This window comes from Taeniopygia guttata, chromosome Z (assembly GCF_048771995.1).
Source record: "Taeniopygia guttata chromosome Z, bTaeGut7.mat, whole genome shotgun sequence".
Classification (NCBI taxonomy): Eukaryota; Metazoa; Chordata; class Aves; order Passeriformes; family Estrildidae; genus Taeniopygia; species Taeniopygia guttata.
In genome coordinates, this window is record NC_133063.1 from 25922175 (window position 1) to 25940130 (window position 17956).

Genomic DNA, 17956 nt, shown 5'->3' on the forward strand with positions numbered 1-17956 from the left:
AGTTTAGCTATCTTCCTGGCAAAGGTACCTCTGCTGCCCTTAGCTGGATCTCATCCCTCCCAAACAGGCACAGATCGGAAAACAGGGTCAGAGAACCCCCAGCACCAACTCTGAGGCCAATTATTGATCTATACTAACACTGTCCTCCTCTCACACTCTTATGCCCCTCACTGGTGCATAGAAGGGAACCCCATCTGTTACCTTGATTACCTACAGAATTCTGCAGTCAGTTTTGATGCAGTCTGTGCTGCCTGTGGCAGTATCAGTGATACCCACATGGAAGTACAACAAGGGGTACTTCCTCGTAGCCATTGAGTTGGATAAGCTTCAGCAGTTCCTCTACAATACCCAGGATTCAGGCCTTTGTAAGGCAGCAAACATCTCTAGATGATTGATCAGGGACTCTAAGACCTATTTCCTGAATTGCAGTTTCTGTCTCTCATAGTCATATCAGCTTGGTTTGGAATAGCTGTAAAGTTGTGGATGTCAGTAAAAAAAAAAAAAAAAAAAAAAGGATGTTATGACTGTAAAAATTAGTATCTTGAAGAGTGCAGAAAATTGCTTGTCAAATTCAAACTGCATCCATAAGAAAAACTCATAGGAATATGTAGAATTCCATGAATTACTACTTTTTAACCAAATTATATTTTTATGGTTGGAATGTCCGAAGAGTTTGTCGGTCCTAAGGCTATTCATTGTTAAGTGGCAAATTTACAAAGTATACACTTATATTTTCTTCAGAACATTTTATTGCAGAGAAAAAATACAGTTCTTCAAACTCAGGTTTTAGAAAATACAGTATTTAGAAAATATGAAATAATAAAATATATCTATATTACATATTATATAAAATATGTATTATTTATTATTTCTCTAATATATAAATCAGCCTAATAGTGTATTTAGAATATATGCTATTAAGCTAGCCAACTTCAGCATAAACCTTATTTGGGCCCTTCAGACTGACAGTACAGAATCTTCAAGTATTGCACCTGTGTTTTCCACTAATCAATATTGTCCAAATATTGAAGCAATCATGAGGGACAAGTGATGTGACAAGATCATCTCGCACAGGCCATGGGTGCCTGGTGTACATGGATTCTCTCTGAGGCTATAGATATCTCGTGCACATTGCAGGCCCAGCTCAGGCTCTGCTAGATGCAGGATTGCTGTGTTGTATTCCCTTCTTACATTACCTTGTTCCCTTCATACCTTAAGCTAAGGGCCTGTGGTGGATTGACCTTTTCTGGCTGTCAGATTCCAGCCCATTCAAGGTCAACCCACTGTTTTTCCTTTAAGGACCAGAATCTGTGTCTTGAGGATTAAGAGATAAGGAGTGGTATGGCCAAATTTGGACTGAGCATTGCCAGAGCAAAATAACTGTGGGGATTCTTTTGTTGTTCTTATGAGGTGAAAGGGCAAGGAGTGGAGATTTACCTTGTATGTGGATGTGTGTAAAAAATTCCCTTTCTCAGGATTTTTATGTCACTGTGATTTAATATGGGAAATGTTGGGGATTTTTTGTTTATATAAATGAAGTTTGTAAAGAATATGTGATAAATATATATTTTATTGACTGTTCTTAAGTAAGTGTTTCACAGAGGTGAGAGTGGAATGCTCTGGGTGCAGATGTCCAGGTGTTGGCAGTGAGGGTCTCCAGTATCTGTGAGGAGAGGCCAGTCCTGCCCCGTGCCAGACACAGCTCCAGACCCACCACGGGGTACAGCCTCCATCAGCAAAGCGTGTCAGTACCACTGGCAGATTGGGTTTTAAGAAAGGGTAAAATGCTGCCTGACAGTCTAAAGGCTGAAAACAGGGGCAAAGCCATCCTGTGAATGCCGTGGTCCTTGATGAAGAAAGCAGAGAAGGCATTCTAGTCGCTGGAGCAGGTTGGGAAGACCACAGTGTTTCCCTGAAATCTGTGACAGGACCTCATGCCAGAGTAGGTGGATATTTTCAGGAGGAACTGGAGCCTGTGGGGGATCCACACCAGAGGAGTTCCTGATGTGCTATGTCTTGTGGCTCTCAGCTGCAGCAGGCAAAACATGCGAGAAAGAGACAGCAGCAGAGAGGAAACATTATGGACTTATCTCTCATTATCCAACTGTATTTCAATTGGCAACAGATTAATTTAATATTCCCAAAGTCAGGTCTATTTTTCCTGTAACGACAATTGGTAAGCGACCTCCCCGTTTTTATCTTCACCCATAATATTTTATATTTCTCTCCATGTTTTGTTGATGAGGAAAAATGAGATACCAGCTAGGTGGAGGCCAAAGTCAACTATTGCAACTAGGCCTTAATTTCTTTAGTCAGATATTTGTTTCAGATGTCTGTAGTTTTTTTTTTAAGTTTTCCTAGCAGGACAGAAAGCACCTTAGCACTGGGAAGGTTTAACTCTTGTGGTGTTGAAGTAGTGAATGACTGCAGTAGGAGTCCTTTTTTTGTGTAAATGAATTTTTTTTAATAGAAATTTTGTCAGGTGTACAATTGTATTCTAACAGGGGTTTGGAACTGTTTAAAGTTTAGTTATTAATCTAGAGTGTCTGGAATTGCTTGTCTGATGTCAATTCATGTTTGTATGTTGTTTTCTTTCTTAAAAGCAAACCAGAGCCTTACAAAAACAATTTTCTTGAATCTCATATTAGTAGACTCTCTTTGAAGCTATATCCTAAGTTTCCTTAGTTAGCTCCCTAAGTTTCATAGGAACTTGTTAGAGTAATTCTAGAGTTGCTTTATTTATCTGTGACCTTTTTATTCGCATTGACAAGTGACATATATCCTCCCTTGTACAATTACTATACTAGGGAACAGGAAATGTACAAGAGGCTTTGTTATAGCAATTGGCTATAGTTATCAACATTTTTGTTGATAGCGTCTTTCAGTTCCTTTTTGTGATTTTGATGTTTGCCTCTATCTCTCTCATGCTGTCATTCCTTCTTGCTCAGTTTATTTCGTTCATTTCCTGCATTCCCCTGTTTAGGGTACTGTGTTATTTTGTATAATTGTCTTCATAACCTCCTGCCCAATGCCATTGTGAGCTGCCATAATTTTTGTACTTAAGGCTCTTAATCCTACTGTTTATCTAATCAATGTCAGTTTCCTCAGTACAGAGCCTGCCAAATTCTCCTCTTCCTGGCAGCTGTGTCTTTGGTGTCCTAGTGTGATTTGAAACTTGCTCTCATTTGTCGGTTTTCTATTTATTTGGCACATCATCCTTCCCTCTGTAATGAACAAGCGGATCCATTTTAGGTGAAAACAGCTTTGTTTTTTAATAGCAGAACTGTTTCTGTGAATTCATATTTTATATTCCTTTAATTTTTCTTTTTAGATGCTGGATGTCTATGACATTCTTCCTTTTGATAATCCAGATGGTGGCGTTTGGAAACAAGGATTTGATATCACTTACAATGAAAATGAATTTGACAATGAACCACTTCAAGTTTTTGTTGTGCCTCACTCACATAATGATCCAGGTAATATGTTAACTGAATTGATTTGAGACTCTAGAGGCTTTTGGATTAGGAAATGCATTGCCATTTCTGTCAAAATTTGGGTACTTTTTAAGCATACCATTTAATATGTTATATATAAGTCTACCAAAGCAGTGAAACAGATGTATGATTTAAGTGCCATTGACTTCCAATGACAACTATTATGATATAAGTTGTATGTCTACTGAATACATAACTGGAGCAGAGCTTCAGTGTTGAAATTGAAAAGTGATGGATTTCTCCTAACACATTCAGTTTATACATTACTGCATTAAATACCATGAATTCTTATTCTGATTTTTTGGACTATGGTAGATATTTAATCTTTAGCCGATGCTAAAGAAATGTACTTTTAGAAGATGTGACAATGGCAAATCTGAAATTTTTGACACCTTCTTCATTCTTCACTTTTTTTGTGCATACCCCAACCTATAGTGGGATAATGAAAAGTCTACATTTAAACAGAAATATAGGTATACCTACATAATTTCATTTCCACCAAAGTTGGTTTACAGTGTAATAAACAAAATGGAGAAGTGTTCCTTTATTTTGGAAGTGTTCCTTTATCTTTTATTTTATTTCTTTATTCTTGGTAAAATTTACCAAGAAGCAAATTATACTGCTACACTGTGGTCCTGGTACATGTACACTGACCACGGGAGGCTGGTAACACTGGTTGTTGTCACAGAAAGCCACAATTTAAGTGATATTAAATTTTACTCCTGTATATCTCTCTAAATTTAATTTGTTGCATGAGCACTGTGGATCTGGGCAAAAGTATGGTAGTTGGAACATAAATGGCTTTTATTTGCAAGCATGTAGCATTCCTAAAGAAAATGAGTGTTGGAATGTGGAATTACTATATTACTGTCCATTTATGACAGGTAAATTATGGCAGTATGGATATGATAAAAATATTCAGAGCAAACAATCACAGTATAGACCTAGATCTGCCTTTTTATTGAACTGTCTTTCAACCTGTGTCCATTCATTTCCTCTCTGGTTGTAGTTCTCCTAAAGACTTCCCTAGAAAGAAGCAACTCTGTACAGGCACATAATGAATCAAAGCAATACTAAAGCAATATACAGAACTTATCATTCTCTTGGGTCTACTCCCAAGACAATGTCTTTACCTGAATTGAGCAAACACCCTGTGCACAGTGTAGGCTGAGTTAACTTCTCAGGCACATGAGGCTTAGGACCTGCAGGGGAATGTCCTGAGGTAAGATGTGAAGAGATTTGCTGATAATTTCACCAGTGTCTGCTCAAGTAATGAGGTACTTTTTCTGCAGATTCTGGTAATTTCAATGTACGTGAAAGATATTTAGCAAGAAATGGCATGAGTAAAGTTATAGCTGTATCAGCTGCAGAAGCTTTAAATTCTCATTAGATTTTATCTTTTCTCATCTGAGGCTGTTTCCTCTTTAACTTTTCATATAACCAGGTATGCTAGTGAGAATGTGTAGCCCAAAGGCAAAGAAAAGGACTTGAAACAGCTTTGTCTAGGGGGTAGCATCCCTGCCCATGCTGTAGGGCTGGAGATTGCATGGTCCCTTCCAATCCGTGTCACTCTGTGAATCTGTGAAATACAATCATTAGTGAAGGTGGTGGGTTTAAGTTCCACCTTCTTTTTCGGAGGATGACTGAATGTGCCAGTGCTCTGAAGCACTTTGTGATGCTAAATCTGGGTTAACTGCTTCTCAGTGAATTTAACCATGACCTGCAAACTTGGGGTCTCTGTGCTTCTCTCTGCAGTAAAGTGTTTCCCTTTTGGGAAATGGGTTGAATGAGAGTGGGTCTCCTTCAGACTTTTGATTATGGTGGCACGATTGTTTTAGTTGCTGGCAGTTGATAAAGATTTGAGCACCTCAGTAGCATGTCCTAGTCGTAAACCATGGAGAGAAATTTGGTTGTTGTGTGAAATTACAGCTATCACAGATAGGTGGCAGTTCCATCAGGAGCGGATTGAGTATATAGCCTGCTGTGCTGGCGCAGCCCTTATGTTGGCTCTCACCTGCTTCAGCTGTGGTGTTTTGTGGCTGCCTGAAGTGGAGGAGGCAGCTGAAATGCAAAGGGGAAACCTCGGATCAGGGCTGGCAAGATTGTAAGCCAGCACAGATGGACTTGAAAGATGAGGTTTGGATATGACCAGAGAGATGGAGAGACACCTCTACTATCTACTGATCTGTAATAATTTTGGTAATGACTAGTTGTTAAATTATTTAAGAATCGAGACTTGTAAGCTTTCTAAAATATGTGTGTACCAGTATCTCACTGCTGAATGTGGTGGTTACAGACCTGGTATAAGCAGTACTTAAATGTAATTAAAAGTGACTGAAGTAGATTTTTCTCTTGCTTCTCAACCCACATGGAAGTGTATGGGCACAAAGATCAGAACTAAACACTACTTTTTAACACTTCATCAATTATCTATGACATTGGCAATTTTACCTTACTACCACTCACATTAATCACCTTTTGTTATTTAAGACAGTCTCCATTTCTCAGGAGGAAATCTATATAGACCTAAGTCAGTTTAAGATATAAGAAAACTTAACCATAAAACTTGATGCTGTTAATGCACCTGGAGTTTCATGTACATTTTCCGTTAGCTGAGTCTGGATATGTTTTTTCTGGTGAGTTCTTCACCAGAAAAGAGATTGTTTAAGCTGTTGTCTGACCCACCAAAATACAAGAAATGGGGAACTCACAAGTTTTTCTTGACGTGCTGAATGAGGGAAATTAGAGCTTTATTCCTGGCTTATTTTTCAGTATTTCTATGTTTGCAGAAGAGGTGCAGTTCCTTTGAAAATCGACAGAGCTGTTACAGAAAGAACACTTCTGACTGCTGATCAGTAGAAATTTCCTTTCCATCTTAGCTATGATGGCAGCAGATTTAATATGTACTAAAGCAAAAATAGATCTTGCATAAGACTTAAAATGTAAGAAGTCTAATTATAATTTTGGTAGTACCTCACAGATCATGGCAGATTTTACTTTTTGTGAAGTGTGCAATCATTCACATTTTTAGTTATACTTGTGAAATTAAGATAAATTAAATCATTCTTGTTTTACCTTAAGCAGAGATCTTTTACAAGTTCAGGTATGCTCTTGGAAAAGTAAATACACTGTCATACTTTTAAAATTTCTGTGTATTTTCATCTGCCTATACATATTTTGTAGGAACAAGAAGCTTATCTCTCTAATTCCTTTTGAATCAGAATGAATGCTCTAACACAGGAGTGTTTCAGGGGACTTTCTTTCTCTGATTTGACTATGTGAAACAGAAAAATGAGAGACTCTTAAGCAGCTTTTAGTTTTAATTTGAGATTGCCTACCATCGGGTTTTTCAAGTTTTATTTCACAGTCGTGGCTATGAGTCATTCATCTTCGTTGAAAAGATACTTTTTGGTATCTATCTGAAGTGTTATGTCAGAAACATCCATAAAATATTAACTTGTATGCCAGTTTTATATTTTACACGACAGAATGATGCAGTACTTCTAAATTTTAAAAAAATTGTGTGTATTCTCTACTTTAAAATAAGGGAAATTTTAAAATGCTGAATCGGCAAAGAAGCTAATGCCAAATTATTTTAATGTGTAATCATGCTTACTAAGATGTAAGTTAAAACTTAGCTTTTGGATTTATTTCTGGTGTTTGTCTTATTGTTATTCGCTGAATATGATCAACTAAACACACATGCATACTATGCTTAAGTTCTTTAGAGCTCTTCTTTTAGAGGTAAGAAGTCATGGCTACATATCCTTTTGTTTGTGTTTTTGTTTGTGGTTTTTGTTTGTTTTGTTTTATGAAAAACTTTTACTCTTGCATTTTGTGGGGCTTGGATGTAATTAAGAACAAGGATAACCTCACAGTTTATGACACCTTTTTTTTGCTTCCTCAGCTATCAAAACAATCTTCTGTCTCTTCTCACAGGAAGTAGTTAGTTGAGAATCAAGCATAAATGTAAAAAAAATCCATTGCTGATAATTTTTCCAAACTTGGGTGTACATTTTAAAGATCAAGAACTGAAGTTCCACTAAGATATTTGCAAAGAGAATGCTCTTATTTTCTAGAAAACTGTATAGTGCTAGCTGAAATGTAACAGTTTATTTAATACTGACATAAGAGAAATAAATTACTCAAGTTTCTTGTGTTGCAAGAAGTGTCACTGATGGCTGAATTTTAGACTCAGTGAAATTAATTATGATCTCCTGAAAAGTGAATCAGAGATTCACATTAATCCACTATATATTGGCATAATATTTCAGAAATTCATGAGGTGATCTGCCTCTTCATTAAAACAGACTTTGTCAGAAACAAGATTTTATTTTTTAAAGGCACATTTCCTCTTAAACATTCGAGGGTGACTTTTGGAAGTAAGCAATTGAAAAGCTTACTTTTTATTTCATCAGTTATTTTAAACCAAAATACAAAAATACAAATGTAGAAAACCACCCCAGGAGTCTTGCAGGTGTATGTACGCAGTGTCATGATCAAATTGTTATGTGCTTTTGCTTAATAAAGTTACTTTTTGAATAACACTAATTTGTCAGCTTCTGTTCTGATTTTGTCCTGAAAGTTTGCCTTTATCTCTACGTCTGAGTCAACCATGCTAAGACGCAAGAGTGCCTTTCTCTAGTGCAAGGAGCTGATAGAACTTCAAGAAAGATTTTGAGCTTGAAAGGGTAGACAGGAATAGTGGCAAATCAGTTAATAAAATGTTCCAGGACTTTGCAGAGCAATGAGTTGTGTTGATGCTCAGCTGTGATTCTTGCATTTGCTGTCAAGCCAAATAAATTTACATTATGGGGGGAAAAAATCAATTAAAGAAACAGCTGCATAAGGATGATAAATCTCATGGAGGTTGGGGGGAGATAGCAAGTTTCCATACTTGGAAACAAGGACAAGCATGAGAGAAAGAATAAAAAGGCAAGCATCTCAGCAGTGTATGTATACCCTCTGTTGTTATCACATAGGCTGGCAGAAAATGAAAATATCTGACAAAGTCCTCAATATGTATTAAGCCTAGCATAATAATATGAAAGACAGTACAATTTTTTCTCTTGCTTACAGGGTTATTAAACATTGGAATGGTGGAGTCACCATCCCTGGAGGTGTTAAAGGAAAAACTGCATGTGGCACTGAGTGTCATGATATGATTTATAAGGTGGTGGTTAGTCAGAAGTTGGACTTGATAATTTCAGAGTTCTTTTACAACCTCAATGATTCTGTGATCTTGTGATTTTTATGCTGACAAAGGGCTTTATGTACATTTAAACCACCAAGCGTTATTTTGCTGTTAATAGCATATTTAGTCTTGATAATTGCAGCTTTAAACTATTGCAATTTTTCCATGTGTAAACTGCCTTTGTATTGAAAGTTTCCTGTTCAAAATGGTAAACCTTTTCTTTCAGCCTGGGAACAAATTCTTAGTTCATGGATAAGCACAAGAATGAACTTGAGTTGTAGATTCTTATGTTCTATTAGTGACTGTGGTGTGAAATAATACTCTAGCTAGCAATTATACATCGATTTATTCATTATTTTGTTTCGCTTTTGATTTGTTTTTAAAATTTTTATTGTATGTCTCCATGCAAAATTGAAGAGTCTCTGTAAGTCATTTGGTTTAGAGCAGCACACTTCCGAAAGTGTGGCATTCTGTTGGCTTTCAGCTAAATCTACGAATACCCCTAAAAATTTCCTAGGACTCTCTGGAGTGTATTCATTTCAGTGTGTTAACCATGCTAAAATCTTCCTTAGCTTAATAAACTGAGTATGTTAAAACAATCATTTCATTATAACACTGAACACTTTTTCCCTACATCATACTGTATTCTTTTGTCAGCTACTTTGACATTAAACTCAATGTTTCAGTTAAGCTGGTTTAATAATGTTTTTAAGAATGTTTCAGAAGACTAATGTAAATTTGCTTTTATTGCTGCAATATAAAATATTTTTAAATAGTTCATTATGATGATATATTTTTGTGCAGGAAAATCATAGGATGGCTTTAATTTATCCTCCTTTAGTTGTGTGCTAGGATGATACTGTCTCTTGCAGAAGAAATTTCGGATATGCAGCTATAAACTGGTAGTCTAATACAGGTGGATATTTTCAATGTAATCATCAGTAAAATATTCCTTTGATTTGTTTAAAAGTAAATGAGAATTGAGAAAGAATAATTTGCTATGTGATCTCAATTTTTTTGAGTGGAAGTACCTATTAAAAAAAAACCCAGACTGAAGTGGGAAGAGGTCAGAAAGAAATTTGATTACCAATTCAGATTATTCATCACATTTTTTTTTTCATCCTTTAAACTATTTCATAGCTGTAATTTAGAGTCAACAGTTTTTTGTATCAAGCTATTTCCATTCCTATAAAGAAAGTATGTTTTAATTTTATGCTTTAAGCCCTCATATTAACTACCTTGACAAAATGCATTTTTGCCTTTTAAGATAGATTAGACCCCAATTGTCTATCTCTACAGAAACTTATAATCAAAAGTGATGGTCCTCTAGATGCAAAACATCTGTAAAAGAAAAAAAGAATGACCTAGAACTTTTCCTCTGGAGTGTTACAGTTTTATTTTTTCTTTTGTGAATTAAAAACAGTATTTCTGCATCTAAGAAGAATGTTTGGGGTTTTGTATCCCTAAAAGAAAGTATGATATATCCTTTCTGAGTCAATAGTCAGAATATATATAATGATATATAATTATAATTTATTTATAAATTATTTTTTAAACTAAATTTGAGAATTATTTTTTAGCAATAAAATTTTTTTGCATTTATGTAACTTCCTTGAAACAATAAAATGTCATTGCATAACAGCCTAATCCTGTTTCCTATAAGCAGACTGGCACTATTAGAAAGGCAGTGGCTCTGCAGAGCTGAATTGGTAAATCAGAGTGGAATTAGTAGTGTAATATTTATCTGGAGTGCTGTCTTCACATAGTGTGGAGGCTTTCACAAAATTTTAAAATGGGCATACTTGACAAAAGCTGGTAGGAGGAGGAAGGTGACACTATAGAGTAAGTAGTAAGTAGACAGACTTAATTTTTTCAGGTACAGTTACAGGTTCTGTGCATATACTCTCTAATGCAAGGTATTATGAAGAGGTTAAAAAATTTTATGTAAGACTGTAAAGTCTGAAAATGTTAAAAATGTTTTCCTTTGCATCTCACCGAAGCACAATTATTTGAGTCTATGTATTCTGTTAATCAAATTTTCTACTATATAAAGCATAGAAAAACTAGAAAGTGAAAAGTCTAATAATTTCCATATGTTTATACATTTAGGAAATAAAACATGGAATCTTTTATAAAAAGAAACTCCATGGAAATTTAGCACTTCATGGTGTCCATGACACAGAAAGAACAGTCTTTACTTAGCTTTTTCTGGGGAGTGAGAAGGAGCCAATTCTGTCAGGGGCTGTTCTCTAAAGAGGCTCAGAAGGCACTTCTTTAAAGAAGATTCATTTATATTTTCTTTTTCCTAGGTTGGCTGAAGACTTTTGATGATTACTTCAGAGATCAGACACAGCATATTTTAAATAACATGGTTATAAAACTGCAAGAAGACAACCGAAGGAAATTTATATGGTCTGAGATTTCCTACTTTTCAAAATGGTGGGATGGAATAGATAGCCAAAAAAAAGATGCTGTTAAAAGGTTTGAGTACTGAACTTTTATTCTGTGTATCTTGTTTTGAGATTTTGTATATTTGACTATACTGTAAACTTGAGATTTCACTTGTGATGTGGAATTGCTAGAATAATGGACTAACTGCTTCAGTTCCAACTTTTTGGGATTGGTTTGGTTTTCTCCCAGTTGCAAAATAGGAATCTACTCAAGGAGGTGGAGACAAATTACTGAGTCAAATTACCAAGTTGCCTAAAAATTTGACAGAAGTTCCCCTGCACAACCATGAACATGTCATTAAAATTGTAAGGGAGTAGCAATTATAATCTTTATTTGAAATCACACTAAGGAATTGGCAATAAAATAAATACATCTTTCACACTAGCTATTGAGATATGGTGGTTTCTCCTTGTTGCAATGATATGCGATTTTTGTTTGAATAAAAATATGTGAGTTTCTTTTGTGTTTAAGTACAAAGGGTTTTTATAAACATGCAGCTGCTTTAAGGGTGAAGTAGTACACACTCTACACCCTTGCTCTTCTTAGTAATTTTTAAAATCACAAGTCTAAATGGAATATAGAAGTAAAAGGTTTGCCTAGGCATTGAGACAAGGAAGCAGGCTGCTTGGATAAGCTTGCAGTATAGATCTAGTTTGGAGTTTTTATAAAGTGGGGACTTCTTTTCTTATTTTTACTTGGCTTTTTTTTTTTTTTCCTTATTTTTATGTGACAGTTCTTAGCCCATCCTTGTGATAACTTCCTTCTCATGCCCCTCTTTGAGATGCCTGTGTTGCAGTATGCATTAAGTCTGTGAGACCTTCACAGACTCAAAGGTTAGGTAAAAGTGGAAATTTTGGGATCTAGGTAAAAAAGCTACTTATTAAAAAAATTATCTGCAGTGGGTGACTATTATAGCACAGCTGTATAGTTTTTTGACATTAAAAATATCTCTTGGAACACAATAAACAGTAAATGACAGTCAATAGGGAGCTGTGTCCTCTCTTCAGAGGAGTCAGGTATTGGTTAAGCTGCACTTGAGATTGGAGAAGACCTAGTGAAGCTGCCCTTGATATTATTTTTGTTGCATGATTTTCATTACTCCTATTAGTATCATCTGTGATGGGACTAAGTTTTGATGAGTTCACTGTGGTTTTTTTCTTGAATTCATTAAACACTTCCACTCTGGTGAACAATGTAAGTGCTGAAACTGTGGGGACAAGCTGGTGCTGGGAGTGTGATCTTTATGTACACTGACAATAGAGAGGCTGGGTTATCCTGTGACCTGTTTCAGTAAGGCATTTTGATGAGTGAGATGTTCTGAAATGTTTATAAATACAATAAACCTCCAATCTATCAGCTCTCTAAAAGTCTAAAAAGAATGTAAGATCAAAGATGGGGAGATATTTCAAGCAGTGCTTGAAGTGTGCAGTGTCTAAGCATCTTGCTCAGTTGGCCTTCAGTGCTGTGGTACATTTATTTTATTTTTTTAATCTGTGCAGGAAACAGCTTTCTTCCCGATTTTTTAAAAAAATCTAACGTAGCACATGCAATAGAACTGGTTTTCTTTGCACAAGGACATGAAATACTTCACTGTTCAACAGTTCATTTTCTTTAATCAAACAGTTCCCTGTTTGATTAAAGAAATATAGCCCAGTGATGAAAGTAGCAAAAACAATTTAGATTTTAGAATAATATTGCTGGTGATAGCAATGTTAAATTGAAATTCATTTAAGAGTCTTTTCATATGGAAGATTCTGAATATGATTTATATATTTTTCAGGTTAATAAAAGATGGACAATTTGAAATAGTAACAGGAGGATGGGTCATGCCTGATGAAGCATCTTCTCATTATTTTGCTTTAATTGACCAGCTGATAGAAGGACACCAGTGGCTAGAAAAGAACCTTGGTATGTACATTAATCTAAAATTTAACTATGTAAATACAAGAAGTCAGTAAGAAAATACTTTTTGGTTACTTTTCTGAGGTGCTTAGAAGGCTCTTTTTACTCAGCTTTCCTGAAACTTTAAATCAGACCACTTACAGGAAGCTGCATCAAGTCTGGTATTTGCCATTCATGTTTGCAGATAAAAGTTCCTGTACAAAGTATATTTGAATAATTTTATGCCATAGCATTTTGTCTTGATCAGTATAAGACATGCATATAACGGCTTAACTAGATCATGCTGAATTTTAGATCCCGTGTCTAAACAGTCTTTAGTTGCCTTTTCTGTCTTTTGAATATCATGACAAAATTCTTAAAACTACTTAAAAATTGATACTGCTTTTTTGTGTTTGGATCTATTCTGCCTGCACTGTGTTCATTAGAGTCTCTTCTGTAAGGATTTCAAAACAAAAAATTGTATGTAGCAGCAGCAGTAGTAGTAGTTATAAAACCCAAACCCATAGCAATGTTAGAACTAAGGAATTATTGACTGTAGTTACATTGGCTGAACTGTTTTTCTGCCTTTGGGATGTTCTTTTGTTTAGTTCCATAAGAGGAGAGAAACCTTTTTATATAGAAAATATTTGTGCAGTGATTTTAATAATGAATTGACATTATTTCACCCAGTTAACTGAAATTATTTTGGAAAGCTGTTTTACTATAGTTCTTAGATTGCAATTTCTATAAACACACCTTGACATAACTGGAGGGGGAAGGGAAGACCTAATAAAAGGGTAATGCATTCCTTACTATGCTTTTTTGGAAAGACTGTAAAAAGTGCCAAAGAAACCATGTTGATGAAATGATAAGAGTTAGATGTAGCTTCTTTAGTTACTAGCATGAAGTTCAGTGAAAAGAGCATTAATAAACATGATTCTCTTTATCAACAAACTAATAAATTTAAAAAAAAGTTCTGAAGCTAACAAAGATTAACATTATTTAAATAACAGTGAAATTTCAACAAGCTATTGCATTTATCTATCCACATCCATTCATTTTCTTTCAATTTTCTTTTTTAATTGTAATATCTGTAAACTACTTTAAGTGAGGATGTGTATCAATTAATGATTCCAAATAAAGATATGTGATGCAAATTTAAAACAGTGTAGTGACAAGTACACTGTTTTTTTTTAGAATGCCTTACTTACAAGACATTTTGTTTGCTTGTTTGTTTAACTCCTTAATTCTAGTTTTTTAATTCCAGGGTTCTGCAGGAGATTTAACACTTAACTGGGTATATCATCTTGGAAATGTTATCTTTAGTACTCTCGTTTGAATTATTGGAATAACTTTCTTGAGTCAAAAGTAAAGCTTTTTACTTTTGTCAACAGGAGTAAAACCAAAGTCTGGATGGGCAGTTGATCCATTTGGGCATTCACCAACAATGGCCTACCTTCTGAAGCGCGCAGGATTTTCCAAAATGCTTATTCAGAGAGTTCATTATTCAGTTAAAAAACATTTTGCAACACAAAAGACACTAGAATTTTTTTGGAGACAGAACTGGGGTATGTGTTGTTTCTTTTATGTCAATTTATTTTGTTAATTTACACAGGTAAAATATGAAGAGAACTTGAATAAGTACTGTAGAAATACTTTCAGACAAGAACTAGCAGAGTTTGTTTAGACCTGAAAATTTTAAACTTGCAATACTGTTAAACAAAAGCCTTTCATCTACCTTAAATTTATGAGGTTTTTTTTTCCTTTTCCTCCCACCATTTGAATAACATAAGGGGAAATGAGAATATTTGTGAGTTAGGAAAGGCACTAAATGTAAAACTGATGTAATTGCCATTGTTCCTCTATTCCTCTGATCTTCCCTTGTTTTCACCTTTATTTTTGCTTTTACCTTCTCTTGTTTTTTTTCCATTCTCTCATATTCCTTGCAAAAGTAAAAGGGGTGAAAAATTCTTTTACTTGTTTTTACTTTTCTTCTTCCTCCTACTCCTTTATTTCCTACTATGTGGAAATAAAGCGTAGGAGGAGGAACATTTCAACTATTGTGCTAATGAGGCAATGACAGGAGGGTGATTGGCTTTTATTTTGTTTTTTTCTTTGTTTTGTTTTGATATTTGTTTTTTTAGGTTGTTGTTTTAATCCACTCCAAGTTTAAAAGACGTTTATTATTATTGTGTTTTATTACTTCTAAAATTCTGGAAATCACAAGTTTTATCTGGGTAAAACACACCTAATATTTGTTCCTATCCTTCCCAATCAGTTGGTGCTTCACTAGAACCTTCCAATTTTGGTTGTAACTTTGTTTTATCATCTTCATACATGTCAGGTACATACAAAAATAGACTCAAGTTATGGATATTCAAAATGAATTGTCTTGGTGTGGTGTCTTTCCAGTACAATCCTTGGACTGAAAACACAGGAGTAATTTACTTTTGGTAAATCTGAAAGGGTTTCTTTTAAAGTTTTACTCTATTTAATTCCAGATTTGGGATCCAGTACAGATATTCTTTGTCATATGATGCCTTTCTATAGCTATGACATTCCTCATACTTGTGGCCCAGATCCAAAAATCTGCTGCCAGTTTGATTTCAAAAGACTTCCTGGAGGAAGAATAAGTTGCCCTTGGAGAGTCCCACCAGAAGCCATTCATGCTGGAAATGTTCAACACAGGTACAGTTTGTACATACTCCTCTAGGGAATAACCTTAAAAAAATGTAATTATGCTGGCCAAAGATGACATCTGGCATAGCTTGGTGAATTTAATTCTGTTGTGGTTCAACCCCATTGAGCAGATCAGCTCCACTAAGCTCACTGCTGCTCTGGTGGGATAAGGAAGAGAATCAGAAGAGTAAAATGAGAAAACTCATGGGTTGAGATGCAGGAGAGGCCTTGGCTCTGTGCAAGCCCTGCTCAGAAATAACAAAATCATTTCTCTGTTGTCATCAGAGCAAATCCAGATCAAATCCCATACTGGCTGCTGTGACTCTACCCCAGCTAAAACCAGGTCAAGTTTTTAAAATAGGCTTCTCATGGGTAAACAATATATATTACATAACCTAGTGTTTGCTCCTTAGTTGGGAACATAACTCTTAGTGAAATTAGAGGAAAAGTTATAGTTAAGGAAGGGGCATTTTTAAAAATTTTCTGTTCATGATACATGAGTCCATCTCTGAATAACAGTAAGAACACAATCATCTGGTTGGACTCATGTGGTTTTTGTGAATTTTGTGGACAGTGATCTGTCTCCTGAAAATGGAACACTTCAGAAGCAGAGCAATGTAGTGTGCTGTAACTACAAACAGTGGAATATTTCCTGTGGTATATCCTTGAAAAAATTGGTATCCTGTGGCCTAAGTTTCCTGAAATGTAAACAGTAAGTTAATCGGATTCCTGTTTCTTTGTACCCAAAGTGAAAATTCCTGTTTCTTTGTGCCCAGGGTGGAAATTACTATTAACCTCAGTTTTACTTTTCAAACAGAAACATTGAGTAGTTTTGCCACAGTCAAGAATCACATTTACACTTCTACAAAACTGCTTCTCAGTTTTGGGGGGTGGAGGTAGGGAGCTGGGGAGGGAGAGTAAAGGAAGGAAAAAAAAAAGAAAAAAACAAAAGAAAAGGAAATGAGTTAAATTGCCAAAGGTGATCCAGAAAATAGTTTTATTCTGTGGTCCTGTTGCTATCAGGCTTCACACTACACCAGGTTTCCAGGGTTAGAAGTTGAGGCAGCTGTTAATTATTTGTGCGAATTGCGGAACATAACAAATACATTAAGGAGAGCAGGGTGACTTTTTGGTCCTTTATGCTGAAGTTTTAAAGTGATGATGTGATGCACTGCTTGTCTACAGGTCAAGTATGGGTCACTTTTTTCCTGAGTATAAATTCTGACAAACATAATGAAAACTTCACTTAAACAGAATTCAGTTACAAAATATTACTGAAGATAAAACCAGAAATAAACAGAATGCGTTATAACTGCTGTATTTAAAGGTAGCAATTGGAATGATGATAAGAAAAAGGGGGTTTTAACAAAGTAGAAAAAAGAAAGATGATGGTGGCATGAGAAAAGTAGAGAAATTGTGACACACCCAATGCCAATTGCACGTGAAGGAAAATTCATATGTCATTAAATCAAAGTTGTAAAAAAGAAAAATCTTGACTATATATCTCAATTAGCTGAGACAAATATTTGCAAAAACTCAACAGCTTGTATAACAAATACCTGGAACACAGAGGCTATAAATACAGAGAATTTGCTTGAAATAGTCTTTTTAAGGGTCTTGTTTTTTAATTATTCTTAATCCCTGCACTTCCTAGATGCAACCTTTGCATAACAATCTAAATTAGATCTTGTAAAAGAAATGGGTTTTCACATGTCAAAGGATACTTAAGAATGTGATAAATGGAGCAGGGATGTAGTGAACATATGATCAAGTTGAAGTGATTATCGTCTCAATATGGTCTCTGAAACTTATTATTTTGCATCATCTTGTTTTAGATAAAAGCAGTTTTGATGTCTAACAGGGAGGTGAAACATCAGTATGCTGTATAACACCTATGGGAAAAGTAAAACTAGCACATGGTCTTTGAGTTGGAAGCCTGGATTATTTACTTTCGGAACACTCGAACCACACTTTTAATCACACTTTTAGCCTAGTTTCAAATAAATCCATTCAAACACAGGAAGTAATGTTTTGATGGAGAATGCTAAAACATGCTCTGTCTGTTGTTTTGAAAAAGCTGGAATACTGTAGACAAACAAAAATGTTATTGATCTGACCTTTGTAATAACATGTTTCACAGTTGTTATGATGAGGAGATGTATGACATCCAGAATTGAAGAGTCTATCTTTACATCATAAGTTTTCCAAGATTATAGGTTTGCAGCACTCTAATTAATCTGCCTCTTATCTCTGATTG

General features: G+C 35.2%; 1 protein-coding gene across 3 annotated transcripts in view; it reads left to right on the forward strand.

Moving 5' to 3' along the window:
* Nucleotides 1-17956, forward strand: part of MAN2A1 (mannosidase alpha class 2A member 1) — a 105789-nt gene that overhangs the window by 16719 nt on the left and 71114 nt on the right. For all 3 annotated transcript variants that reach the window (XR_004365773.3, XM_030257687.4, XM_030257689.4), the window contains exons 3-7: nucleotides 3332-3476; nucleotides 10998-11169; nucleotides 12920-13047; nucleotides 14415-14588; nucleotides 15522-15708. Coding sequence is in view for 2 of the 3 variants with exons in the window: in XM_030257687.4 (XP_030113547.1) it covers nucleotides 3332-3476; nucleotides 10998-11169; nucleotides 12920-13047; nucleotides 14415-14588; nucleotides 15522-15708 (806 nt within the window). In the remaining variant the exon portion in view is untranslated. The remainder of the gene's footprint in view (nucleotides 1-3331; nucleotides 3477-10997; nucleotides 11170-12919; nucleotides 13048-14414; nucleotides 14589-15521; nucleotides 15709-17956) is intronic.